Source organism: Agaricus bisporus, assembly GCF_000300575.1.
Source record: "Agaricus bisporus var. bisporus H97 unplaced genomic scaffold AGABI2scaffold_7, whole genome shotgun sequence".
Taxonomy (NCBI): Eukaryota; Fungi; Basidiomycota; class Agaricomycetes; order Agaricales; family Agaricaceae; genus Agaricus; species Agaricus bisporus.
In genome coordinates, this window is record NW_006267370.1 from 1174655 (window position 1) to 1200714 (window position 26060).

The window sequence follows — 26060 nt, forward strand, 5'->3', positions numbered from 1 at the left end:
ATGCTTCATGACTACATCCTCCATCTCTTGTGTTGCAGCAATAAGATAATAAATTCCTGGAGGTATGTATATGGTTCTCCGGACGATAATATTTCAAACTAAAATAGATGCAGAAACACAAAAATCCTACAATCAGAGCTTTGCAGTGAACTGTGCCTCCGTGACACCAGCACCCATGGCCGATGTTGAAGACACACCACCAGTAACTGTCTTGATCAGATTATCCGCATAGTCGGCTCCAGACCACTATCAAAATAATACTCAGTATAGAACTCGGGGGCAACAACGATGGAAATAACCTTCTGGTGGGTAAGGACGTCGCAGCCGATCTCACGCTCCCTGCGCTGTACAAGTTCCACGTATGCTTTCATACCAGTCTTGGCGTAGTTTTGGGCGAAAATATCAGAGATATAGGCGTTAGAGTGGAGACCACCAAGCTGAAGCAACCATGTGAGCCCTTTGCGCCGAACTGAATTTCAGAAATGATACTCACAGTGATGAACTGCCAGACGAAACCAAATTTGCCTAATTCCCAGACATAGGCTTGCATGTCTCTCTCCGTTAGACCAGCAGCTTCCCAGTTGAACGACGGTGAAAGGTTATAGCACAACCACTTGCCAGGGTATGCTGCATGCACTCCTCTGGCGAATTCTTCGGCCTGAGCCAGAATCGGTTTCTTCGTTTCCATCCACAAAAGGTCAGAATAGGGAGCGAAGGCGATGGCACGATTCACGGCGCATTGCGTTCCACCCTGATAACGGTAGTAGCCCTCACGGGTTCGTGGACTATCCCAATTCCAATACGGAACGGCTTTCAGTCCAAATTCTTTCTGCGCAATCAAAACAGCCTGTTGGTAGGAAACATGGGCAACCCGGGCGCTAAATTGATCGATGGTGGCCTTGTTGGCACCTTGCTTAGACAATGCGTTGGCGAGGGTTGTGGAAAAAAGCTGTAGGTTGGCTGAAGCAATCCATTTGTCTTCCGTGGCTTGAAGTTGATCTCCGGACTTTCCGGACATCTCGGCTTCGACCATGACGTTGTTCAAAGATGGAAGAGAAGGGTTGGTGGACCCTAGGATAAAAGCGTGGTCGCGGTCGTCAATGTTGGTCGTGATGAGGGTGGCCGCTTCAGAATCGGTACGGCAAATGGCCAAATTTTCGACACCCATTATATCAAACTGAAGGCGAATGGCAACGAGACGATTGATGTGCTCCTGGATGGGAACCAAGACCTTACCGGCCATATGTCCACATTTTTTTGTTCCTGGGGCTTGATCCTCAATATGGATGCCAGCTGCTCCTTTTTCAACGAACATTTTCGCTAATTTCATAACGGCAGTCAAACCGCCATGACCAGTATCGGCATCAGCTACAAGAGGGCGAAGGTAGTCGACGGCGGGTGTTCGTGCGAGCTCACTATCGGTCATGTGGGAACGAGCCTCGCGCTGCTTGCGATCATGGAACAGTTGAGCCTGGAATAGATGCTCGACTTTATTCGGTACAGTGTTGGACGGATAGTCTGAAGTTGCATCAATACCCTGTCCAACGGGCTAAATGTAATTGACTTACCAGCAAGATCGGGACCAGGCTCATTGGTAGATGAAGCAGTACTCGATGACTGCCATCCGGATACATAGACAGTCTCGAGATACTTGGCCATTTGTGTTACCTGGACCGGGTCGAGACTACCAGACCTCTGTTGATCTCGATGTGTAGCATTCCAAATGATGATGACTCACGCTCCATAGGTGTGAGAGGGAGTGCCTCTCTTTGCATGTCCAGCAAGGATAGACCAGAGCTTCTTTGCTTGTAAGTCTGAGGGATAGTCGATTTTGATTGTGCCCCGTTTAGACACAACGTCAGCAGCGGAGTAGGGACGTCTAGTCGAAGAGAAGCGGGGATTCTATATAGAGTGATGAGGATGTGATCCTTAAGAATATGGAAAAAGATATACCTTCCACCACTGTTCTACTTGTGCAACTTCTCGCGCAAAAAGGGCCTTTTCGGTGGACATGTTTAGGGTGCAAGGACTGGACACAGAGATGTATATATATGATTACTTGCTCCGCAATAGGCCTATGTTCCCGCTTTCCGAGACGCAACCCGCACGACATGTGATTTCTCCTAACTAAGGCCGATTTGGCCGGCATTACGCATGAGCCTAGCTCCGTCTACCTTGGCGCCCGTCGGCTCCCCTTACGTTCTCCTGTCTCTTTGTTGTGTAAATCTGGTTCGCGTGCAAACTATAACCCACTTATTTCTCATTATGTGCGCACTATCCCCTAGTTTTTTCGTTCCCCGTACATCGTTGCGGGTTTATGCGGGTTTCTGCGGACTCTACGTACTCTCATGCAACGTGTCTAACTAACATATCTGAGAAGATACCACTTCCACCAGTCGGATCCAGCGATTTTGCTTTACTCCGGTCACTTTATACATAATAGGAGTCTAAATTATCCCATGGGGATGGAGTATTCTTTCAACGCCGATTGCCATCATACACCAAGCCCGCAAGTCCGTAGCGAACAACGAATGCTAATACACTTCCTGCGACCTAGAAGAACCTATAAGTCCAGCAATCTACATCAATGAAAATGAAACTTGCAACTAACCTGAGAACACATTAAAACCTGAACCAGTCGTTTTTCGTTCATCGGACCAAGGCGTACAAGAAAGAAATTCAGGATAGTTAGGTTTGTCGCTTCCAAGATTATTCCACTCGTCGCATGAAAGGTAAGTTCTGTCAAACCAAATGTGGAAAAAATACGGAGGACATATGTGCTCAGTTGCGATGGCGGTTTCTCAAAGACTATCTTAGAAGGATATAAGAGATTTGCGTTCACATCAAATCTGCGTATATGCAATTATATTGTTGGCTTAGCCATTTTCAGATCGATCGGCTTACCTTGGGACTCTATGCCGCGGGCATGGAACAACACCGAATAATTGAGGGCAGGAAAGCAAGAAATTGAAGATTTGAGGTATGAAAAATAGCAACAGGGTTTTGGAGAAATGCGAGTGAATTCCAACCACGGCAAAGGCCATGCCTGTGACGTAGCAGAGTGTATCGCCAGGGAAGGCTCGAGCAGGGTACCTACGGAGTTATTCAGTTGCCACATTTTTTCATGACACGCGAGAGACTATACCAATTGTGGTACATGAAAGCAACACAAACCGCAACAAGCGGCATCATGAAGTAAAGGCTAAAGAGATGTCGCTCGACTAACTCGCGGCTTCCATATGACATGCCAGCACTCCATACACCACCGAACTCGACCTCCGCCTTATTTCCAAGTAGATATACTGGGATTCGGAAGTCAATCGGCCACGGTAGGTATAAAAGGTCGTTGAAAATGACAGATAGCGCAATAATCAACGCTTGGCTGACTTCAGACCCATTTATACCCGCGAGTATGTTGATGCTGTTTGTCGCAAATGTTGACAACAAAGACATGTAGACATAGTACAGTGGACCTGTCTTCCCAGTAAGTATCCTTGAAGCACGAATAGAACTTATCATACCAAGGTTGAGGAGAGTTCCCAATATCCCTCTGAGCGGCAATGGTACGACGACATGGGTGTTGCCTCGTTCCGCATAATAAACCATTAAGAGAGGCACTGAAGCGATAATAGGTATTGGTAGTTTGTGCCTCCAACGGATATCAAAAACGTCGTCCAAGAAACCAAGCATGGTGGCCGTCAATAGCGACAGGAGCGAAGAAAGGTAGACGGAAAGCTGAGATGATATCAGGTATGAACTCTGGTAAGAAGAGGCAAAATGACGCACTTGATGATGAGGAAAATCAACGACGTTTATACCCTCAGATATCTCTGTCCCGCTTGCACGTTTCATGATAGAAGAGGAGAATGCAAACGGGATGAAGAGCATTAACAAGAGGATGTATACTGCAGCACATACAAGACCCATGCTCTCTGGACTGATATTGCATTGAAATACCACATCAATTCATGAAGACGCGACATACATTGGATCGTTATATGATTTGAGCAGGTCCTTCCCTTTCAGGTCGGCAGCGATGAACACGGGCCCGAGACGCGGAATGAGGTGCACCGTGGCCAAGAAAGCAATTATTGACATTCCAAGAGATGCATATAGCGCAGGCATCGGGGGTATGGGGTCAATCAGCGGTCTTGCAATGAACCAGCATGCTATGGGGACCAATCCAACAAGTAGAATTGTTGGCAGTGGGCGAGGTTTAAGTGCCATAGAATACATCACTCTGTTGCGAAAAAGTTATACGTCAAACGAAAACATAAAGAGGAGAGGAAAGCGGGATGGACTTGGACGTGTCTGGTACGTGTCGTGATGGTGACTTGGGTCCCCGGATCAAACCAGCTCGCGTAATCTTATCTCTTTCTATGTCGCACCTCAATCCAACAGGATGTGTAATAAAACCGAGCAATTCAAAAGGCAGAGGCGTCTATGGTACGCCTTTACAATCACTGAGCACCTCTGTCTCTAATTTTGCAAACAAGCGTCGAAGCCAATCCCACGTAACACCACTATCGAAATCAGCCCTGTCCTTTTATTCACAAAATCGGAGTACGAGGAGCACGGTATTGTATTCACCTCTTCTTAGTCTTCCATTTCCAGTCACAATTAGAACTCTCTGTTTTCAGGAAAGTATACCCTTCTAGACCATTACACATTCGTATGGCCGGATGGCCGGATGGCTCTTGCCCTGGGACTCGGTATTTTCCAGTCCCCACTTCTGGCGTTTCTTCCGGTTTTAACGTGACGATAGGCTCGCTTTTCAATCATTCGGATCCTCCGAATGTCAATTTCACATTGGATATACCGAACGATTCCATTCGCTACATCGCAAGCCGAGATATAGAGGCTGAAGAAGAACTCTGCATATTCTATGGTCACAAGTTGTGGTTTGATCCTGCGGAAGGTGCTGTGAAGGAATATCCCAGTCGAGATTCTCAGGGCGACTCTGATGAATGGGGTGGCCTTAACTCAATCGACTACGATCGCATGACGCGGGTAATACCAGCCAACCCATTTGTAGGAGGTGACGCGGAAGAGATTTTGTGCGAAGAAGATCTACCTTTCGTCAGGTATAAAGTACCCGCTGAGGAAGAAGAACTGGGGACGGTCCGAACCAGTGAGTGTTCGCTTTTGCATTGGGGTGACTGGCACCTAAGTAATATAGCACAGGCTTGGGTAGTTGACGTTCCCGATCCTAAATGCATCACAACACTTCTCAAGTACGCTTGACAGCTCATTTCCTCGTGATTACGCTGAATAGAATTCATAGATGGCTAAAACAAAATAATCTCGATACACCTGATGTCGCTCATCTCAAACGTATACGGAAAGTTCGTGACTCTACAACTTTTCTAATCTCACATCATTTGACCTTTCCTCTGGGACCTCCTGAATTTCCCGAGGATCTGAATCTTCCACTTCCTCATCTCCTCGATGTTCCGGCCTCACCCGCGCTCACACCAACCCAACTTAGACTCAAGACAGATATATGGCCTACCTTGTTTACTCCACGTAGGAAAGATGTGCCTGAGAAGTGGTGTCGTGGAAAAGTGGCGTGGGCCTGGCAAGCAATTGAAAAGACGATACAAATTGCAATTGAAGCTGGCTCAAAGGGGGAGGTATGTTTTTCTCGACCTATCAAATCATGGGGCCATTAATATCTTCATGACATCCTTGACCAATTCTTCTCATTCTCGTGCTCCTGAATCTCCCGACCAAAGCTTCCAATTGCTGCACATGTTCCTACTTCTTACGAAGAACTGCTATTAACGAGGAACTCTGGTACATCGGACAAGAAAGATCTGCCAAAAGAGTTTGTTGCCCATGACACTCGTAATTCAGATAAACACCCTCTCCATCATGCTGTGATGAATATCATCCGAAAAATGGCGGATTCCAATACATCCAAATCGGCTGAATCGAATAACAATCCAGCTTTCCCGGATACGCTGGAACAGAGCAATGGCGCTGGTCCGACAGCCTTACAGAGCGGGTCAAACTACCTCCTGACATCATTGACATTATTCACGACCCACGAACCTTGCGTCATGTGCAGCATGGCTCTCCTCCATTCTCGTGTTAAGGAAGTAATCTATCTTTATCCTATGCCCCAGACGGGCGCATGCGGAAGCGTAACGTGCCTTCCAACATTAAAGGGGGTAAACCACAAATATTCGATTGCAAGGTGGGAGTGGAAAGGTGGCAATGCTGGAACATTACTACATTCCGACGGTTCCCCTGATTTTACAACAATAGACGCATAACAACGATGATAACTCGGTAGAACGGATAGAACGGGTGCTAGGCATAGGCAGAGAACTACGAAAGAGGGAGGCATATAACAGGACTGTTGAAGAATACTACAAAACGGAAGAGCGACGGTCTGTAGGCATCCATTGCTTAGATTTGATGGTGTCGAAGAGGACATCGTCAGATAAGTTGCGGAAGAGAGTGTTGCCATCGACACCCTAATTATCTACATGAGCGTGAAGATCGTCAATATTAAACAAACGCTCACATCTTTCTGGGCAGCACGTATAACAGCGAACGCAATTTCAACAGAGATGTCACGGATGCGTCCGAGGCGAGGATACACGAGCTGTGCCTCCTTTTCTTCCCGCGTCAATGAGTCGGAAAGGGCTATGGATGCGCGTTCAACCATGGAGTCCGTGACGTGCTTAGCTTTGGACAAGATGGTCCCTTCCTTGTGATTTCACATATACATGTTATTGCCTTGACCAGGTTCATATGTTTTGCCCTTGAACTCGACGGATTTATAGGGGCTCCCAGAAGCGAAGATGACGGAGCCATTTGTCCTGAATTTTGGGGTAAGAATATTGTATACCGTCAGTAGAGAATAAATATACCATTGGACAGCGTCGGCATAATCAATTTCACATAAGGCAACAGGATTAGAGAGGGGAAATATAATGGGTCGCTTGTTCATTTCCGCCATGAGCTTCACGACTTCTTCTGTGAATGCGTTCTATTCAATGGTCAACTTCTCGTACTGATGAGTGATAGTAAAGTAACCTACTCGGATAGTGCTTAAACCGAGCAAAGCGGTGGGTTTGACAAACCGGATGATGTCGATCAAGCTTGTCAAAGGAGCTCCAGTGTAGTCTGTACGGGCGAAATCTGTTTACATTATTCAGTAGATGATCATATAGAACTTGCAGGGAAAACAAACAAGTTTTATGAGCTTGCAAGCCCTTCCTGTCTGTAGTGATAAGGCCCTTAGAATCCACGGTCTGGAACAAACAGTTAACTCCATAATGAAACGACAGATTGGAAAACACAAACATAGATTCGATTCTTGGCCTCCTCTTCACTCAAACCGAGCACGGTGAAAAAGGACATAAGCTGTTTGGCAACACCAATACCAGCGGAACCAGCTCCAAAGAACAGGATACGCTGATCGTGTAAAGGTGTGCCAGCAGCCTGTGAAGATAGTTTCGCAGCATTTATGAATCCAGATAAAACAACAGCGCCTAGAAAGCTATTAGCGAAACCAACTCATTAATGAAATCCAAAGTCCATACCAGTGCCTTGTATCTGTACAAGTAAAAGAGTTAATGGATAAGATCAGAACCAACACAGTGGCTATGGACCTACATCATCATTAAAGACGCAGTACTTGGTCCTAAACAGGTCCAGGTACCTGAACGCATTATCGGTTGAAAAGTCTTCAAATTGGACGAGGAGGTGCGGGAAAATCTCCTTCATCGAGTCAATGAACTCTTGCATAAAGGCGTCCATCTACGGATCTGTTAGAATTCGGAAAAATACTGAAACAATGCTTTATCACCTCTTCGGTGTCAGGACGTTTACGGCGCAGTCCCAAATAGAGGGGATCATCAATAAATTTCTGAGTATTGGTACCCAGGTCGAGACAAATAGGGACGGTAGTAGATGGTCTGACGCCAGCACCAACGATATACAAATCTCTAGAAAATCGAGTCATTCAGTAAATAAAACGCTATTCCAGAGAATATAACTTGCAATTTGCCAATGGCTATAGGCAGGCCGTTTGCACCAAGGTCACCTAACCCGAGAATACGGGAGCCTGGATTATAAATGTCAGTCAGCCACAGTCGGTACACTCAAACGACACCGACCATCAGTGACAACAGCAATCCTAGCATGTTGGCCTGAGGGCCATGCACGAAGGACATCTCTGATATGGCCTTTATGCTCAATGGATATATAGAGACCTTCGGAGTGCCTCCAAATGTGTGAATAATTGGAGCACGCGTCGCCAACCTATGAAGCGAATGTGAGCTGATTATTTTTATCAAAAAACTAAAATAAATAATGAAACGAACGGTAGGGGTATAGAGAATGGGAATCAGTTCCAGGACATTGGCGAGGACAAGTTCATAGAAGATAATAAAGTCGCGTTCCTTGAGACCGTTGAGGTAGATATATTTCTCAAGTCCAGACACCTTGCTCCGAAGCTGAGCAAGGCAACGCTGACGATGATCAGTTTGGCAGAAATAGGGAGGAGTGCGGAGAGCAAGAGAGGCAGTACCAGGAGCCATGACTCGGACGTTTACGGAAAATGAACCCAGTCAGCTTTTATAAGACTCGACGATTGAGGTAGACCACATGTGAATTCAAATTCATTCAGGTGCCAGTTGGATATTGAACCAGACTTGGTCGTGTGCCGTTTCTCCCAAATCTCTAAAGTAATTTGACATCCGGTCCCCGCCGAGAATTCCGCAAAGTATCGTTCTGAAGAACTGCATTAGGTGGTAAGCAACACACACAAAAAGTAAATCTGAGATGATTATTGTATGTCCATCACCACAACTCGCGTCTCTTCTTACGAATAGCCATCACCAATGAATGTCGTTCACTCCATTTCGATCGGGCTTCCTGGGCCTCCCCTGCAAACTTTCTCCTAATCTCTTTGCGCTTCTTTACATTAACCGGTGCAATCATTGACACGAACGCACGCGTCACGTTGAACATTTTGGCTAGTTGTCCTCGCGAGTACTTGTCTGGATCAGATGCTCGCAGCTCGCGGATTTTGGCAACGGCCTCATCCGAAGCACGTGGTGGGGACGGCTTGTGTAAAGCTGGTCTGGCCAATGGTGGTAAGAACTCTGCTGGTGGAGCAGGTTGGCTTCTGAGGAGTGGCGAAGCGGGGGCAGTGGAATATGAGTACGCCGAAGCCGCTGACGGGGGTGGTCGGTGAATGAAGGTCAAGTTCTCGTCCTCTAGTGTCGTGACGGCTGCCTTTGGGTTGTTCACCAGTGGATCAGGTGCATGATAAGCAGGTCGTTCTGCTGCCCCTGGTTTGGGGCGAGGGAATTTACTCGCATGCTTTGTAGCATAACTGCGAGAGAGCAGCCGTGAGGAAGAAAGAGCGCGAGTGATGTTCATGAGTGTCCTAGCCCATACAAACCGCGTCTTTCCCAGAAAATCCCTTCATCAATTTCCCACGGTGGAAATGGCGACAAACTTGCTGTCTACTTGATTGCTTGATTCTGCATGCTCTTGCCCAATTGTACAAACTTCCCGATACTTACTATACTCCATCTCAGAATCATATGCTTTGGAAACTCACTCGGCTTCATCACACTCACCGACATGGCATCGCATGAACCGGACAATAACTCTGGAGGCGACTAACAACCCGTCTCTCTTGGTCGGCTTTCTTACCAACCCAACTTTTGACAATCTATCAAATGTCAAAGGGGAACTTGGAACTTCCGTGGACAGTCCCCATATCAATCAGATGTTCCTTGTCCTTCAGGCTTCCAGCGATGTTAACACCGTTCCCCCAAAATAGCATCCACTACTGTGGCGTAAAGCTCGGGACCGCCTCTTCCTTACTGCTGCTTCCTTTCCGTTGACCCTCGAATTTTGATTACGCATATGATTCCAGACACCCGACAAAACTAGTCATTTGACACTTCTCGCCGACGACCGAAAAATTCACGTGTTGCATATGATCGATGACACTAACTGGCAGGCCAAAATAACATCGGGAATAAAGAGGCTCTTGTTTAATTGATTCGAGGAGTGCCATGGGTGCCATATCGGTCTCTTCACTCGCATATCGAAGGGAAAATTTGGACTGAACGCGAAGGCTCGGTGAACTGCCAGATCTTCCATCGAAGAGTCACTTCAAATTTGCATCTCACGATCCCAGACACAACGCATTTCTCCACGGGTCAGAAGATAAGATATTGATACGGTCGCCTCCGATACAAAGTCATGTTACTATCGTCATCCTCAGTATTGTCTTTCCCTCATTAGGTTTATCCTTCTCACTAATTAAAAACTCTTTACTTTGCTCTGTGTCTCCTTTAGGTTTAGATGCTTCGGCTGAACGGAACTTGTCGTCGTTATGAGTATTACACCAGTTCTATTTTTTATCTCGTGGTCATGAAAAATCAGAAAGATCAGACTCTCATCGAAGCTCTCTGTCGTTGTCACCATGATATGATATGATGCAAACAACCATCCTTCTGATAATTCATCAACCTCTCCGGATATAGGTCGGTCTCTCTCCACGACTACCCGAAGTCCAACCTGCATTTCTGAACAGAACCCCAATGACGCGCTTATGGATCCCGTGTGTGACCGTCTATCCTCCATCCTGACCCAGTTATACTCTATACACATTCCCTTCAAAGGAAAACAAGAAGAAAAACCAAAGAAACACACGGTTCCCGTCAAGTATCCAATTGTAAGTGGTGCGTTTACTTCATCGCGAAGAAACCCTGGGGTCTGGACCGTCAGAAACGCCCATCAACACTCATAGGGAAAACAAAAAGAGCTCTATAACCATACCACACCATACTATACTATGTTAAGAACAAATACACTTCACATTACCGTAATCGATTTTAAGTCAAATGATAACAAAAAAAAAAAGGGCCCAGCGTAATCTTAAAAAGAAGCCCTTCTTCTCTTTTAGGTCTTTCCTTTCTTTCCTACGAATATTCTGCTCCCGATAACTCAGGTATTACTCCGAGGATCCGAATAGAATTGATAGAGGTTTATTGTTGCGTATTTCATTAACCTTGAACGCGCACACGTTTCGACGGTTAATAAGATGCGGCATGTACTTCCCTATAAACATTAAAGAAAAAAACCTTGTGCAATAGTCCGTATGCCATTCTAAACTCAAGACACAAACTTATCATCAGCGTCACCGGGACCAAAAGACAAACGCCACAATCAGAAGAACGAGGAAAAAGAAAATAAAGAGAGTCTGGGAGATGAAGCAGGAAAAACGTTACTCCCCATAGACTGCAAATCCAAATCATGATGCGAAAGCTCTCAACGACAAACAAGACAAAAAATTTACCGTCTGAGGCAAGACAAACCCAAAAAATCCGAGTCAAAAGCAACGCAGGGGAGGTTCATTATTTGACTACTGCAGCTCAGTATAATGAACGTAAGAAGAAAAAAAACATAGTGGTATCAAGTCGTAAAAAAGATCAAACGAGCGGACAAACAGCATAATAGCAAACTTAATGAACGACAAGTAAAAGAGGGGGGCATGGGGATGGGAGAAAAAGCACCTTGGGGTTGAAACTTTGCGGAAACGGATAGCTCATTCGAAACTTTCATATAATCGAAAACGTTGGTTTGATAATGGACAAGCATAATGTGTGAAGAGGTAAAAGGAATTTCGGAAAGAAAAGAAATAATGGCCCAAGAGAGTAAAGAACAAAGTAGTTCAGGTCCATCGAAGAACATAACAAAACGTCCAAGATCTCTTGTACGCACTTTTCGTGAATCAAAGCAAAGGACGCAAAACATACAAAACAGATCTTTTCGAAGTGATCTGCGTCAAGTATTTTCGGGTGTGAATTTCCCAGATCATAACTTGACACACAAAGGTTGACACGGAGGACAGTTTCATCCGGTTTCGCTCCCAGGAACCTCGGGAGGCGACATGACACTCGAAATTCGGGGACTTGTCACCCTCCGAGGTGGTTGTTGATGGGTAGAACGGGGCGAGTTTGAGGATGGGACGGGAATCGGACTACTATTGCCCTCCGAGTGGGAATGTTGTCGACTAAGACCCGGTCGGTCTCTCGCCCGGGGATGAGAGTCTCTGACAGGAGCATAATTTTGGCTCTGAGGGTGTTCTCGATAAGCTTGGGGAGGAGATGGCACATTCGCACGCGGATGATGTGATGACGATTCTAGATCGCGAGGACGTGGAGGATCTAGTCTGCTGGCTGAAACGGTAGCCAAGCGCCGAGAGTCATAGGGTGGCGATATATGTCGATCACTGTCGCCGGAATGTGGCGGAGGTGGGGGAACACCACGGACTTCCCATTCCTGCGGCCAACTTGGTGAAGGACGGCGACCGGCATCAGAGCGGTGTCGTGGAGGTTCATGAGACGGCGGAAAGGTCGAGGACTCGGGTGGGCCAAAGCTTGCACCATTACGGATCGGTTGTTTACCCTTGACTGAGCCAGCAAATCCAGGACGACGATCGGGCGATGCGTCTCTCAGAGCGTATTCCAAGTCCTCCACCCGGCGACGTAGGACTACCATTTCTGCTCTCATACCGTTTACTCGCTTCTCCACGGCGGCCTCGATTGTTTCATTGAGTTTCTCCTGTTGTGATGTTAGGCTTTGAACGAGAGCATTTGATCGTTGCAATTGCTCGCCGAGCCATGATTTGAGTTGTTTGGAATCGTTAAGGGCATCGTAAAATAACTCGAATGGCGCCAAGAACGCGTTTCTGTCGCCAGAATACCCTGGATGGTGGAGAGAAGCTGGTGTGGGCGGGACGAGGGTTGCAGCAATGGGGACGCTGGAAGCGGGTGGAGATCGTCTCGCGCTGGATATCATGGGTGTGGCAGCGGCGGCAGGTCTGGACCTTGCTAGCCTGGTTGGTGTAGGAGGAACATTCGAAGCGACCTTTCGCACGTTATCTGTCGCACTCATGGCAGGTGGGAGGCGTGGTATGGCCATCATACCCAAGCGGGCCGATTGATAGCTACCTTGGCCAGCATGGGGGATAGGTGGAGCACTCTGAATGGCGGGTTGGAGAGAATCTGGAGATTGGGTCTCCCTCGGGCTGATCAAGATATCTGCGGGCTTCTTCTTGCCTCCGAAAAGGTCAGCTCGACGGCGGGCAAAGCTAATGGGAGGGAAGGGGAGAGTCTGAGAAGGAACGGGAGCTGGGGGATGGGTGGGAGCTAGCATGGGATTAGGGCTGGCGGGACGTGTAGTTCCTGTTTGGGGAAGGCCGCGGCGGGTACTTGGGCTACGGCGAGCAGAACGAGGGGGGACGGCGCTCTTGGGAGGAGCGGTTATGCGTTCCTCGGATGTGGAAGTGAGGCCAGTACCGCGTCGCTGCTCGATGAGAGCCTTTTGTTTCTGTTTGACGGTGAGCATGGACCTGACCTGTTCCATGTTGTCTCGATTGATTGCGAGGCCCATCACGACGGGGGAGATGGGGGTTGAATTGGTTTGGTCGGCGACGGGTCGGAGGTCAGTGTCGAGGGGGTGGGGGGCGCCGCTGATGGTGACGCGCCGTTTCTTGAGGGGAGAGGAGGAGGAGGCGGGGGACGGCGGGGAGACATCGGGTCTGTCTGCAGGCGGGGGCGAGCACTGGTCCTGTTCTTGCTTGATATGTGGGGAGGCACGCCTGGACAGGGGAATATTGATCGGGTATTAGCAGAGAAGAGATGAGAGAGACGCACTCGGAGCTGCCGGGGGAGAGGGAGATGTCCTGGTGAGAGCGCTTCCTGGAGTGGGGGGCGCTGTCGTCGTCGTTGCGGAGGTCGACGCGGAGGTCGTCTGGGGCGATGCGGGCGTGGATGGGAGGGAGGGCGTTGTTGGCGGTGGAGATGCTGCTGAGGGAGTGAGTGCTAAAGGCCTGTGCAAACGGGGGCAGCGAGTGGGCCAGGTTCGACGCCATCGCAGTGGGAAAGAAAAGCAGAAAACACTGACATACGCTACACTACTGCTTTTTCCCAGCGAGTATCTATGGCAATACACTATCACACTTTCTCTTCTTGCGCCGCGCAGCCAACACCGTCACCGCTCCTCCCCCACCCTCCAATGCCCGCACACGCGTCTCCCCGTTCTTCACCTCCACCGTCCCGTAGATGTGCGCCTCATACATCTCCCGCGACGCCACCGGCTCCGGGAACGGGTTCGGCGTGATATCGGGCACTATACTATCCCTCCTCGACCCCCGCGGCGGCGTGCTCGGCAGCACTACCCTCGTCGGCTCGGGCGTCGAGCTTCGTCCCCCGTGTCCCATCCCATCACAAAGGCGCTTGATCGTAGTTTCCATTGTCTCCGTAGCCTTGATCGCTCGCTCCGCAGTAGAGAATTCCACGCCCGTCGTCAATGCCGTCAGCACTCGTTTATAGATCTGTGAAGAGACGTGCCCGGGTCGAGGTTCCAGCGGTGAAGTCCCCTCGTGCTTCGACTGGATTTTCGATCCTCCCTCGCCCTTCCCCATAACCACCACCGTGAAAAACCCTGTCACAGCTCCCATCACACATTCCTGTCGAAACGACATCCGTTCCCAAAATTCATCCGGTGTGACTTTGCCCAATTCTCCCAGCGGTCGATCATCCTTCTCTTTCCCGTTTTCCTTTCCCTTTTCCCTGACCCCATCCCCATCCCCTCGTTCTTCTCCGCTCATTGCCGTTCTCGCCCGCTTTCGCACAGGTGACTTGACCTCTCCGTTGGTCGTGTACGCAATTTCATCCAGAAACCTCGATTTCGGATCATCATCGAAATACGGAATATACTGTCCCAGATTGAGTGAATGGCTTTCTAAAGGACACGGCAAAGTCCCTATAAGTAGCCTGTATGGATGTCCATACTCCCATACAACCTCCGATGGAACAGTTTTAAGGAAATTTTCAGCCTCCAGTTGGCTATACCCGGGTAATACATAGAATGCCTGTACTGAGTTCGTAGTCAACGTCGATGAGTGAGAGGTATCACCAACATCCAATGTCGCCAGCGACAGGATCCGTTTCCACCACGCACACAGCTTGACATCACCCAGAGGGCGTTTCCCCTCAAATTGCGAAGAGTTGGGGAACAGATATTGACCTTGCGCACGAGCAAAAAGCTGTATCCATAGATTGCGCACACAAAGTGGCCTCGTGGCGGTATCGGTATAATACCTCACAAACGCACGAACCAGCGGTCCAGTAGGACTCACACCACCGGATTGACCTGTCGAATCCACTTTGCATACGTACAAGATAGCGCTGGAGGTAGAAGGGATGTGATACAAGTTGGCTTCGATAGCTGTTACGAGGACGCGCGGGCCATCTGGGTGTGATTGTTCGGAAAGTAGAACAAGGACATCCTGTACGTATGTTCGAGGCCTGGGTTTTGCGAATTGAAAAAGGGTAGTGTTCCTGCGAGGAGAAGATTCAAGGACGTGGATATGAAATTCGCGTGTACCTGGTAGAGTGAGCAGAGATTCGAGGAGTGTGTCGCGGAGGTTCGCTACCATTAAGATGCCGTGAGAACTATCTTGCAATTCCGCCGAGCTTTCAATGTCACAACAACGACGTCGAGTCTCCAATTCCACTATCTGAACATCTAGTCCGAGAATCAACCGTCGACATCAACGACTCGGAAAAATAATAATCTAAATTCCTCCAATAAAAACATAATATGACTTAATAATATGTCATTAGTCAAGCTTTAAAGTTGAACAAGTCAAAAAAGTCTACTTTGTACGTCATGGCTTCCTTTCGTTGAACCTGCCCCCCCATGGGGGGGAACTTCAGCTTCTTCGCACATTATTACATATTCTCGACGGAGAAACCCAGAAGCAGAAGCTCGGGGGGAATAAGTCAGGGTCTCCACAGCCGCGTTGTGAGATTTCCCAAGCAAAGGGTAATCTTCAACCCAACTTACGGAAGGGACTTGTATCGTCCGGCACGAATCCTCAGTAGTATACAGCTGATCACTCAGGGTACCTTAACCGAGACCTAGCCCGCCACGTTTTTTCTCTGGCCCTTTTTCCTTCACTCATTCTTTATACCCAGCGCGAATATATATACATAAATATACAATCACCAGCATTCACGGGGGCTTTTTTTTTTGGGCCTTCCAGCTCTCCAGAGAACGGTCGAATAAGAAGGCACTAAACTGTACCCCAAAATGCTTCCAGAAGCCGAAAATACAGATCGTAAAAGAGAGTCCTGAGCTAACCAGATTTACTCGACGGTGCATCATGTTGTATCACCTGGATTCAATCATCTCGTTGTCAGTTCTTTCCTTATACGCCGGTGAACTCTAATATATACATACCTCTGTCGTCGACTTGCTGCCATCGAACACTTCGTCTGGCTCGTAATACGTTTGCATCTGTACGTTCACCGCAATACCGTTCACAGGATGCCCAGTTGGACGCCCCGGATTTGTGACCTTGAACTCTGAGAAACGTGAATGTATCTCTCCTCTAGGACTCGTGGGAGGCCCCCCTGACATTTCCATTAGAGTTCCATCTCGCTTTCTGATCCGGTCTCTCAGATTTCCTCGGCTGTTCAATCTGCCGTTCCAGAAATTAGTACTTGAAGAGAGGGGCGGGTTGAATATCACTCAACGAAGCGAGTAGTGAATTCACGTAGCCTGTTAAACGTTCATGTGAGTTATTGGAATTCCACAAAGTTTGTATTACGTTTGAAAGGAAGTGGAAAGTGACAACATCGGGGGTGGTGACAAGAACGAAGGGGTACTCACATTTACCCATGATCCAGAAGAAGGCCAGCCAGACATAGTTGGTAGGCATCGTTGCGAACTGATAAAACGACCGAACATCAGTATTTTCGGAGGCAATAATCTGAAAATATTTTATCACCGTGATGACGCATATTAACGCCAGAATGCTATCGAAAATACGTTTCAGGTCACCGCAGTCAAGCATGAGTACGCATTGAATCTGACCTCGTTATAAGTCCGGTTGTCAAGCTATATGCAATGAGCGTGCTGATCAAATTATCGGTGCTGTGGGTCGGGAACCCGGATTTAGAACGCGCTGCTGTAGTTCGAGAAGAGGCCGTTCGTTACCCGTAAAACCCCGTCCGACTCTTTAGAAGATAATAGCACAGGGATATTGCGATAAGGACGTCCGCCAGCGCCGCGCTTCCAAGTCCCGTACTAGTGATCCACTGAATGTTACTCGGTTAATATGCAGGACGGCTGCCGAAAGAATAGTTCAACGTACTATTAATTTGGAGAACTCGGAAGTGTCCACAAGTATGAATCTACAGAGTAGATTAGTCTATGGTATGAGCACCGACAGGAGAGCTTAAAACCAACTCTTCCACGGTAAAAACTAGGATCGGATGAGACGGAGACCATGTCAGAGAGGCTGATAGTTCACATACCGACTCCCAACCCTGGTGAAATTTGTGGTCTCAGTCTACTTGACTTCCATGTCTTTGAAGCTTACCGAAATGAACAAATGCAAGAACGACCTGACAGACAATTTTTAGATAAGAACTTTTGAGAAAATTCTGCCTTACGATCAAAAGCACCAAGACTATATTCTTGGACACTATCAAGGTCGTCCGTCAGCTTGAGTCCGTCGCCTGGCGGCAGGGTCTCCAAAGCAACTCACAGATCCAGACTCGACGAGCAAAAAAGCTACGAAATTAATGGTTAGCACCCATATATACGACCGATTAACAAACTCCTGTTACCATTCTACAATTAAACCAATCAAGCCCTGCCCTATATTTTAATGTCTGTTCAGTAATAACAAGAGTATAACGTACGTTACAGTCCGTTTGTAGCTGAAAGACACGGTATTAGCATTTTCAAGTTGAAAAGGGGTACCCAGAAATACGAACGCTTAGACTCCTAATTAAATGAAGAACATGAATTCCAGTCTTTGAGTATATTGCACAGCCGTCTCACCAAGTAGCCTTTCCTAGAGCCTCATCGTCTCGGAAATTCACTATAAGGTACCTGAAATACATCATTGATTCCGATATCTCTGCAGGATCAATAGAAATACCCACCAGTACAAGGCTATTGTGCATAGTATCAATTGGAGCGTGTCAAAAAGCCTGTGATAGCACGGTTTGAGGAAGTCACAAGAAGATTGATTATTGCATACCAGACAACGGCCACCTAGATCAATGACCATCTTAAATGCTATCACGATGCAATGTAAAAAGAGCAACGCACCAAAGCCTTAGTGGTTATTGGATCCTTGGGGTATGTTCTATATGTTGACGCGGATCAATTATCATAGTAAACGCACGCGCATCATTGATCTGACCTGTAGTAAAAGAATCTATGAAGGTTCAATTATTGAGGTTTAATCAATAATCCCATAAATATTCTAGTAGTCTTGCCTTACGTTTGTATTAGGGTTGCACCATATAGCCTGATGGTAGTTCAGTGTTATTTCCGATTGCGGGAATTTTAATAGTCACGTACACAGCGCCAATAGTGAGACCAATTAACAAGGCTCCGTATGTCGAATCTAATGTATCCATGTTTAGACGGCCCGCAGCGAACGACGGCAGGCGTCAGTGATAATTAGGAGAAAGCGAGGGCAAGAAAGAATCGTTCAAGAATTGTTTACACTTCCCCCTGTGGGCATTTAACAGCCGGTAGTTGGCTGACATAAGTATCCGCCCGGGATTTCACCTTGGCACTCGAGTCGGATTGCGAGTGCGTTATGCCGAATTACTCAAACTGTCCTTGTGATCCAGTTGTGATCGAAAGATGTTTTCCTTAAAACGGTATTTGGATCACAACATTGGAGCGACCCTGTTGTGTGGCAACGGGTCGAACAGTGAGGAACAGGGTCGGCAACACCAGTACACCGGGCGTGTGTTTGCGTGAGACCAAACCGGTGGCGCAAAAATCTACTGCCTCGAATTACTCCCTATCTTGCCGGGCGATGTATGCTGACGGCAGACCTTCAGGGCTTCTCTAAAGTATCAACGAGGACACTCCTCCCTTACCAGCCCTTACCTCGCATCGTCGCATTACAGTGGTATAAAACAATGAGAGAAAAAACATCACCCCACCTCGAGGGAACCACTTATTCGCGCCCCATCCTTAGTGCGATTTCGTTTCGTGATTTGTGTTCGACCCAAGGCAACCAGACTTCTTTTTCTTGTTTCTTGGGTCCTCGTGGACATTTCTGTGTCGTCGAGAGAGTTTTAAGAGGCTTCTTCCCACAAATCATTTTTTCCGAACTTTATCACTCCAAACACAGGAGCGACTTGCATCCATTCTCGGTGATTTTATTTGAGGTGTGGAACCCCAGAAGGATCTTTTCCCGATCAATATACGAAATATAGTACGGACTCTGATATCTACTAGGAAATCCCTGGAAATCCACATGTGGATTACAACCTGGGATCATTTACGGTTGTCTTTTTTCTTTTGTTTGAAACAATTTGCGCTCTCAAGCTAAAGCGGTTGGCGAAGTCCAAGCTGTCTAAACCATATGTAGTTGTAATAACCTGTAGCTTCGGGCATCCGAAAATCCTGTAACTCAGCTTTACTTCATAACCCATGGTTTTCAGCACCCATAAGCACCTACATATATTTGGACAGATTTGACATTCATCAGTATGGAATATCGGTGGTGCATAGATCACCCCATTTAGTTAGGACCACGAGTCCATGACAGGTCAATTAGTGGGTGGCGTATTTGCCTAGTAAATAATATAAGCTCTTGCGACAACCTATAGCATGCGGCTCGTGTTAAAATGGCTAAAGCCTAAGCCTCAACTGGAATCTCCGGAAAAGGGTCTTTCTGGCTCTCAAACTCACTTTTGTGGAGATACATAATCTACTTGCTCATCTACAACGGAAGGCAAGGCTATCGGGTGAGGAGAACATCAGGCCAAGTTGAACAGCTTAATAAAAGACTTTGGTAGGAAAAGTTGAAAGAACTTGGTGGAGCCCTTCGTTTGACATCAGCCTTTGGTAGGATGAAGATCAGTTTTAGATGCTTCTGATATTACCTCCATTGTGAATAGTTGCTTGTGATCCATAGACACTTAACATCAATAATTCAATAAACTTCTGACGCTCTTGCGACGCTCTGTCCAAACCCACATGCAGTCAAACACGTAGGCCGACAGGTACATGTGAGTTAAGACACCGGCGACAGTATTCAACTGACTTGTTCACTTCTCTTCGGTTCAGTCAACCATCACTCCTATTGCTGCTTTCCACGAAGCGGATTGATAGGAGATTCTTTTCCCATTTGTTTTTTTTTTTTTTTTTTTTTTTTGCCAGATCGTCGATAAACCTCAGGGGTGGTGGCGGACGGGTGCGCTTGCCCGTCCTTGGCTCAAATCTCAATTAGCTCTTCAGCGCCTTCGTTCGATATTCGTTTCGTCGGGTGCGTTTTTCCGGCTGAATTGAAGTCTACGCAGTCCAACGCTGGTTCTTTTTTGATTGATTCTGTAGCGCTCCTCAATCCTCAGAATCATGGGATTGCATCAGAATTGTATCCTTGCCGGTTAAGTATTTGTTGGAGACACGATCGGAAAATTCCTCATGAGATTCTCGTCGTCCCCTGCCAACTGAAAGGAGCTGAAAGGCCACTAGCCTGAGAATGGTGATCAAATACAATTGTCATATACTTAGAAAAGGAGGTTAGTTACCGAATCAACTATAAAGACAATCGGCACGCACCAACTATTCAGCGGTCTCAATCACGAAATTAATGCGCAATATTATACACGAGTGAATGCAAGGAGTCAGGCCATGTAAGCAAACGTATCTCGCGTGTTTTGTACGCGCTCTATGTACTCCTTTTCCATCAGGGTGTCGATTGCCTGAATGGGGCAAAGTGATGAGAATTCGAAGGTAAATCAAATCACTCATTCACATACCTTCTTGATGTCTGGTATTTTAGGCGCAAATTTCGGAGAAAGCTGAGTAATGACTTCTTGAATGAGAGCTTGATTTTTCATCGTCTTACGGGCCTTCATTATGCTGACGGAGTAGACAACAAAATGAGCTTTACAAAGAGCAGGCTCGAAGGCAGAAAGCGATTTACCGAACAATAGTGGCTTGAATGACGTATTTGCGATCCTCGTCCACGATCTTGAGAACTTCGGTCGTCTCCGCTTTCGTTTCAGACTTGATGGGAAGATTCAAGTTGACACGGATTTTTTTCGATTTGAATCCTGATGGGCAGCGTGGTCAAAAAAAGAAAAAGAGAAGAAAGTACTCATGTGGTCTGGACAGACCTGGATTTAAATCATACTGCTCCTCCTCTTCGTTGATAAGAAGCTTTGCCTTCACGAGAAGCGCCAAGATCTGAGTTAGCGTTTCTTTCGGGATTGACGTCGCCGCAATAATTTCGGATAGGGATAGCGTGTCCTGTGTGTTATATTGGAGGAGGATAGCAGTTTGATAAGAACTTGTCATGAGGATATATTTCTGATTCAGGTAATTTGTTCGGAGCTCATTCTTTGAATAATTCCATAGCCATGTGAGCTTCCTTCCAGAATGCTTCGACTGATAATATCGTTGGAAACGATCGTATGTTTGTTGTAATTCGGTTGGAATAATGAATTCGTGCCCCGGAGGATTTAAGGGCCAAAAATTAGTACCGAGAACCATGATACCAAAATTGATGTCCAAATCATCAGGATGACTTGATTGCATCCGATCTTTGAACTGATCCGTCAAATCTTTGCTTAGGCTCATGTCTTGGTAACGTTTCAGTCGCGTATTTCTCATAGAACGATCGATACTTGCCGGTAAACATTCGCTGAAGTTTGTTGGTGTACTCGAACCCACATGCTTCCTTCAGTTTGGAGATCATGCTCGCCTCGCTTTCGTCGGAGGCAGATACACCGTGAATCAGGCGTTTTGATAACCGTGTTGTGTAAAAAGACTGGAATACGTCCTTATCTTCTATATACTTGAAAAGGATCATCTGGTATATATCCATCAGTTACCTGTGGGAGTAGGGTGAAGCAGAAATACGGACTACACGATTTAGGGCGCCCTCTAGGTCACCCTCTTCTGCCACCTTGTTATTCTTGCGTAGTAAGAGGTCTGTATACTTAGCCAAGAGTTCTGGAGATTTCGAGGATGATGTTCCGGTTGCAGGATTCTTGTTCACAAACTCTCGACATGCCCTGTCCAAACTTGCCAAGAAACCTGCCTCCCCGCGGAAGCTTCTGTTTACCGTCTCTGTATTCTTGTGGTGAACGTCCAAGAGAGCGTCAACATATGCCTTCGGGTCGAGAGAATCTGCGCCACTCCCCGCCAACTCAACCAGTCTCGACACAGATCCCAGCCCTGCCTTGTTGACATGATCTTCGAATTTCTTCCGTAGTGGTTCCAGACCCTCGGGTATGCGAGAAAGTAGAGCATACATTCGCTGAAGATCCTCGTCCTTGTCATAATCAAGGAGTGGTTGGAAATTATCCCACAGTAACTGAGAATGTTCTCGAATGAGGACGTGCTCGCATTTTTGTACCAGCGGTTTTCTGGTTTGGGTGTTGAGATAGCGATCGACACGGTCTTCCTCCTCCTTGAGGCGGTCCTCTGCTCGTTTAAGGTAATCTGACACAGTGTTGGCCGCAAGGAAGGTTTCGGACTCGTGCTTGTAATATCTTTCTGTGGTTTCGAGAAATGGAAGCTCGAAGTGATCTCTGTAAACATCCAGACATGCTTTGTTCGTATCTGTTTCATCAAGGCCAAGCGATACGAAAGAATCAACTACTTTCTTCACAAGACCCTGATTGATTACTTCTCCGTTCCGTTGCGCTTCAATCAACCGAAGGATAGCATTTGCTAGCTTGTGTTGCTTATTCTGGATGGGAATAAAGAGATCATTCTTCCACTGCACAAGCGCAAGCTACGGGTGAACGGTGGCGTCGGCAACTTGAGGAGCATTGTTAAGGCGTGACACACCGTATACACAGGGTAAATACCCTTCCTTCCCTCATCACGTTCACGCCGCACCCAATGACGGTTAAGATAAGTGAAGAGGCGGTTGATGTAATTGGCTCCTGTAGTGTAACGGTCCCATTCTGTGGCGTAAAATTCCAGCAAAGCTTCGTCTTGTAACAAGTCGGCTTTCTATGAACCGCGGGACTGAATACTCCGAGTCAAGGATGTGAGATGACTCGTTACCTCACGCAGGATTTTGAGATGGGTTGAGAAGTAGCGAATAAGATGGCCGTACAAATCGGCGCCCATTAAGTTTGCGCCAGCTGATGCCACAGTGAGAGAGTATGGAGTGGCCAAGGGGAAGAAAACATACATCGCAGTCCTGGTTCCGATGGTGAATGACCCATGCGCGATGATGTACAATAGTTGTATGCCACAGTGTACAACGACATGTACTAGGTGCAAATGAGCGGATTGGGACGCTGTAGTCTTTGAAAGATGTCGTTCACCTTGGAGAAGGAGACACCGGATTGCAGCTTGGTCATTATGTGGTCGACGCCATCCTCAAGGTAGGCCCAGGTTGTAGCGAGATCAGCGTTCGCGGCAGGTATTGGGTCAGCATGGCGAGACATGGGGGAAGGTCAAGAGACGCGTCGTGTGCAGGTGGCTGATCTATAGTGATTGAGCAAACAAATCCATATCGCTTATTTTTATCCCCACTAGTGCATTAATCTATTCTATTCTACTCTACACCTTGACACCGGTGTGCACGCACGCAATGCCTCCCCACAAATTGACCCATGCCGCGCCGTCTACATCCTTCCCAGTCTTGAATCCTGCATCCCTGATCATCTGCGCAAAATCTGCCTGCGGGGGGAATTTCCGAATTGACTCCACCAGATATTGATACGACCCTCTATCTCCAGCGAGTATTGTTCCCAACAGCGGAATGACCGTAAACGAGTATTGGTCGTACAGGCTATGCAAAATATTTCAAAAGCAGAACATTCACGACTAGTGCGTCACCTACGTGCTCAGAATCGGGTTATCGACCCTGCTAAATTCCAAGCAAGCGAACGTTCCACCGGGTCTGAGGACGCGGTGGGCCTCTTGCAAAACGGAGGGTATTGATGTGCAATTGCGTATGCCAAAAGCAATTGTGTAGAGGTCATACGCATTATCAGGGAATTGCTCTGGAGAGAGCTGTTGCGCATTGCCTTCCGTGAAGGAGATTTGGGGTGCTGAGTGCAATATTGAGAGCCTTACCAATAGAGGTACAAGGAAGGGACTCACTATTATGATACATAGTCTTTTTAAACCGCTTGACTCCTTCTTTCAACATCTGCGAGTTGATATCCACGACATCCACGGTGGTGTCCCTACACGCATACTTCTCTCGCGCAAAGTCAAGAATGCGAAGGGCTATGTCGCCGGTTCCACCAGCAACGTCAATACATTTCTGGGGCCCTCGCCTGCCAGGACGCAGCGAAGCAACGAACTCGTCTTTCCATAGTCTATGAACCCCCAACGATGAAGCGTCGTTCATAAGATCATACTTGGCAGCCACAGAGTCGAACACGTCTCGGACCATGCCCTCCTTGGCCTCTTCTGGCACGGTTTGGAAACCAAAGGAAGCTGTGCGAGGTTCCGATGTAGACTGCCTTTGCGTAGATAATGAGCGCAACCCTGATGTCACCCGGCGAAGAGTTCTAGGTGTTCGGCATAAGTGAGGTCTGACAAAAGCCTGCATCCTGAGCGCAGAGATGCAATGCCAGACGCGACGGACGAGAAACGAAATTGAAATTTAGAGTCACGTTATCTTCTCGCATCACAATCCTAACTCTAGGTCTTCAAAAAAAAAAAAGTTTGTTTTTCTCGAAAATGTCCCTGGTAGCAACATCAATCAAGGGGAAAGGTAAAGAAAGAGTCATAGGTATGAGGTGCCGAGCCGCTCAAGACAGTAATGCTGATAAACGCTCCAGACTCTGAATCTGAGTCAAGTTCTGATCCTTCTACTACATCCGACTCTGAAAGCGATTCCGACTCTAGTTCTTCGAGTGACTCCGACGAAGAAATTACCCAGGAGTATCTAGACTCCCTTTTACAACAAGCTAGAGAGAATGCTGCTATTGCTGAGACTGAGATCATCCGAATCACGGAAGACGAGGAAGAGGTTTTGAAACTGGACGACGATACCGACGAGCTGTGGGTTTTGTCTACATTATCAGCAGGCACCCACTCATTTCTTCCAGCCCTCTTCCGAAACTTGACCCCGGTGTTTTGCCCCCGCTTTATTTTGATGCAGGCGAAAGAAGAGGAGATAGTCTTACTTTAATACGAGATCCCGAGGCTGATGAAGCCGAGAAAAAATCATCAACACAGGCATCAGTAGCTCCTCCCCTCCCATCTCCAGAGTTTGCAAAAGGCGGAAACGCCTTGACAAAGAAGGAAAAGAAAGCGGTTCGTCGGCTTACCCTTTACAATAAAACATTCGCCCTGATTTCATTTCATCAGCTTCAGAAACAAACTGCTGGACCGGATTGGTTTGACCTACCGGCCCCTGCTGAAGCTGATCTTCCGCGTCTGCATCGTGAAGTGGAGGCTCTACGTTTGCGCAACCAGCTAGATCCCAAAAGATTCTATCGTAAAGATGAAGGTGAAGGTAAAGGAATCAAAGGTCTACCCAAATATTCTGCGGTGCGTTCCTTTGTCAATTGCAAATACCTTGAATATAAACCCTAGATTTAGATGGGCAAAATAATTGCCACAGATTCTCCCTTTGGCGGTTCGAGTGCAGGTAGTCTTCCCAAAAGTGAACGAAAGCGGACGTTGGTGGATGAACTCATTGATGACGCGGAAGCGAAACGGTATTCAAAGAAAAAGTTCAAGGAGTTGCAGTCCGTTCGCGAAGCCAAAGGCAGAAATACACTACACGCGAAACAGGCAGCTCGAAAACCCAAGTGGTGACCTAGAGTTCCCTTCCAAAATGATTTGGGTTGTTTGCCACGCAATTGTATTGCACGGTGAAACGCCTACGGCTCGTTTTATCTATGTACCATTGATGTAAACCACTGTCCACTAATATCCGCTTGCAGTTATCCTTTCGAGGACCATCTCGCCGACGGTTAATCAGTGAAGTCCGCAAGACATATGCTGGCCTCAGGCCGCCCACTCGTTGTAGC

The 26060-nt window shown here is 47.3% G+C and overlaps 11 protein-coding genes across 11 annotated transcripts; 2 read left to right on the forward strand and 9 right to left on the reverse strand.

Annotated features, from left to right (window-relative positions):
* Window positions 1–36: 36 nt before the first annotated feature.
* On the reverse strand, window positions 37–2006 carry AGABI2DRAFT_193793 (isocitrate lyase icl). The gene is made up of 6 exons (XM_006462627.1): window positions 1954–2006; window positions 1739–1902; window positions 1569–1684; window positions 494–1518; window positions 300–437; window positions 37–246 (listed from the first exon to the last, which is right to left on the reverse strand). Exons 3-6 carry the CDS (start codon window positions 1657–1659, stop codon window positions 133–135), a joined length of 1368 nt encoding a protein of 455 aa, XP_006462690.1. The 5' UTR covers window positions 1660–1684; window positions 1739–1902; window positions 1954–2006; the 3' UTR covers window positions 37–132.
* A 323-nt stretch (window positions 2007–2329) lies between these two features.
* Window positions 2330–4282, reverse strand: AGABI2DRAFT_224230 (hypothetical protein). The gene is made up of 7 exons (XM_006462628.1): window positions 3986–4282; window positions 3787–3937; window positions 3522–3735; window positions 3146–3473; window positions 2905–3093; window positions 2612–2849; window positions 2330–2553 (listed from the first exon to the last, which is right to left on the reverse strand). The coding sequence occupies exons 1-7, from the start codon at window positions 4234–4236 to the stop codon at window positions 2479–2481; spliced, it is 1446 nt and encodes a 481-aa protein (XP_006462691.1). The 5' UTR covers window positions 4237–4282; the 3' UTR covers window positions 2330–2478.
* A 103-nt stretch (window positions 4283–4385) lies between these two features.
* Window positions 4386–6206, forward strand: AGABI2DRAFT_49784 (hypothetical protein; the record flags this gene model as incomplete). Its single annotated transcript, XM_006462629.1, has 7 exons — window positions 4386–4446; window positions 4497–4577; window positions 4641–4712; window positions 4766–5131; window positions 5180–5234; window positions 5285–5633; window positions 5736–6206. Coding segments are annotated over 7 exons (1455 nt in total), but the record flags the coding sequence as incomplete, so codon positions are not given.
* On the reverse strand, window positions 6135–8555 carry AGABI2DRAFT_186569 (hypothetical protein; the record flags this gene model as incomplete). Its single annotated transcript, XM_006462630.1, has 12 exons — window positions 6135–6482; window positions 6533–6714; window positions 6754–6830; window positions 6882–7000; window positions 7052–7152; window positions 7205–7265; window positions 7318–7505; window positions 7626–7773; window positions 7823–7961; window positions 8017–8080; window positions 8133–8277; window positions 8340–8555. The coding sequence occupies 12 exons, from the start codon at window positions 8553–8555 to the stop codon at window positions 6375–6377; spliced, it is 1548 nt and encodes a 515-aa protein (XP_006462693.1). The 3' UTR covers window positions 6135–6374.
* A 176-nt stretch (window positions 8556–8731) lies between these two features.
* AGABI2DRAFT_193797 (hypothetical protein) lies at window positions 8732–9428 on the reverse strand. Its single transcript, XM_006462631.1, has one exon. It carries the CDS (start codon window positions 9400–9402, stop codon window positions 8818–8820), a length of 585 nt encoding a protein of 194 aa, XP_006462694.1. The 5' UTR covers window positions 9403–9428; the 3' UTR covers window positions 8732–8817.
* A 1940-nt stretch (window positions 9429–11368) lies between these two features.
* Window positions 11369–14008, reverse strand: AGABI2DRAFT_193799 (hypothetical protein). The gene is made up of 2 exons (XM_006462632.1): window positions 13701–14008; window positions 11369–13645 (listed from the first exon to the last, which is right to left on the reverse strand). The coding sequence occupies exons 1-2, from the start codon at window positions 13916–13918 to the stop codon at window positions 11896–11898; spliced, it is 1968 nt and encodes a 655-aa protein (XP_006462695.1). The 5' UTR covers window positions 13919–14008; the 3' UTR covers window positions 11369–11895.
* Window positions 13985–16856, reverse strand: AGABI2DRAFT_152125 (hypothetical protein; the record flags this gene model as incomplete). The annotated part of the gene is made up of 2 exons (XM_006462633.1): window positions 13985–15480; window positions 16844–16856. 2 exons carry the CDS (start codon window positions 16854–16856, stop codon window positions 13985–13987), a joined length of 1509 nt encoding a protein of 502 aa, XP_006462696.1.
* Window positions 16857–17261: 405 nt separating this feature from the next.
* On the reverse strand, window positions 17262–18491 carry AGABI2DRAFT_119538 (hypothetical protein; the record flags this gene model as incomplete). The annotated part of the gene is made up of 15 exons (XM_006462634.1): window positions 17262–17320; window positions 17373–17384; window positions 17438–17462; window positions 17511–17542; window positions 17606–17631; window positions 17688–17713; window positions 17763–17780; window positions 17838–17847; window positions 17905–17955; window positions 18009–18056; window positions 18107–18120; window positions 18178–18214; window positions 18272–18286; window positions 18353–18379; window positions 18433–18491. The coding sequence occupies 15 exons, from the start codon at window positions 18489–18491 to the stop codon at window positions 17262–17264; spliced, it is 459 nt and encodes a 152-aa protein (XP_006462697.1).
* Window positions 18492–20559: 2068 nt separating this feature from the next.
* Window positions 20560–23510, reverse strand: AGABI2DRAFT_179345 (hypothetical protein; the record flags this gene model as incomplete). The annotated part of the gene is made up of 11 exons (XM_006462635.1): window positions 20560–20605; window positions 20659–20801; window positions 20859–20961; window positions 21026–21155; window positions 21219–21683; window positions 21733–21913; window positions 21968–22843; window positions 22900–23067; window positions 23122–23201; window positions 23252–23333; window positions 23388–23510. The coding sequence occupies 10 exons, from the start codon at window positions 23508–23510 to the stop codon at window positions 20724–20726; spliced, it is 2286 nt and encodes a 761-aa protein (XP_006462698.1). The 3' UTR covers window positions 20560–20605; window positions 20659–20723.
* Window positions 23511–23530: 20 nt separating this feature from the next.
* Window positions 23531–24664, reverse strand: AGABI2DRAFT_193801 (methyltransferase). Its single transcript, XM_006462636.1, has 3 exons — window positions 24172–24664; window positions 23909–24119; window positions 23531–23857 (listed from the first exon to the last, which is right to left on the reverse strand). Exons 1-3 carry the CDS (start codon window positions 24626–24628, stop codon window positions 23626–23628), a joined length of 900 nt encoding a protein of 299 aa, XP_006462699.1. The 5' UTR covers window positions 24629–24664; the 3' UTR covers window positions 23531–23625.
* A 95-nt stretch (window positions 24665–24759) lies between these two features.
* On the forward strand, window positions 24760–25845 carry AGABI2DRAFT_119541 (hypothetical protein; the record flags this gene model as incomplete). The annotated part of the gene is made up of 5 exons (XM_006462637.1): window positions 24760–24811; window positions 24861–25083; window positions 25131–25338; window positions 25393–25575; window positions 25627–25845. 5 exons carry the CDS (start codon window positions 24760–24762, stop codon window positions 25843–25845), a joined length of 885 nt encoding a protein of 294 aa, XP_006462700.1.
* Window positions 25846–26060: the final 215 nt, after the last annotated feature.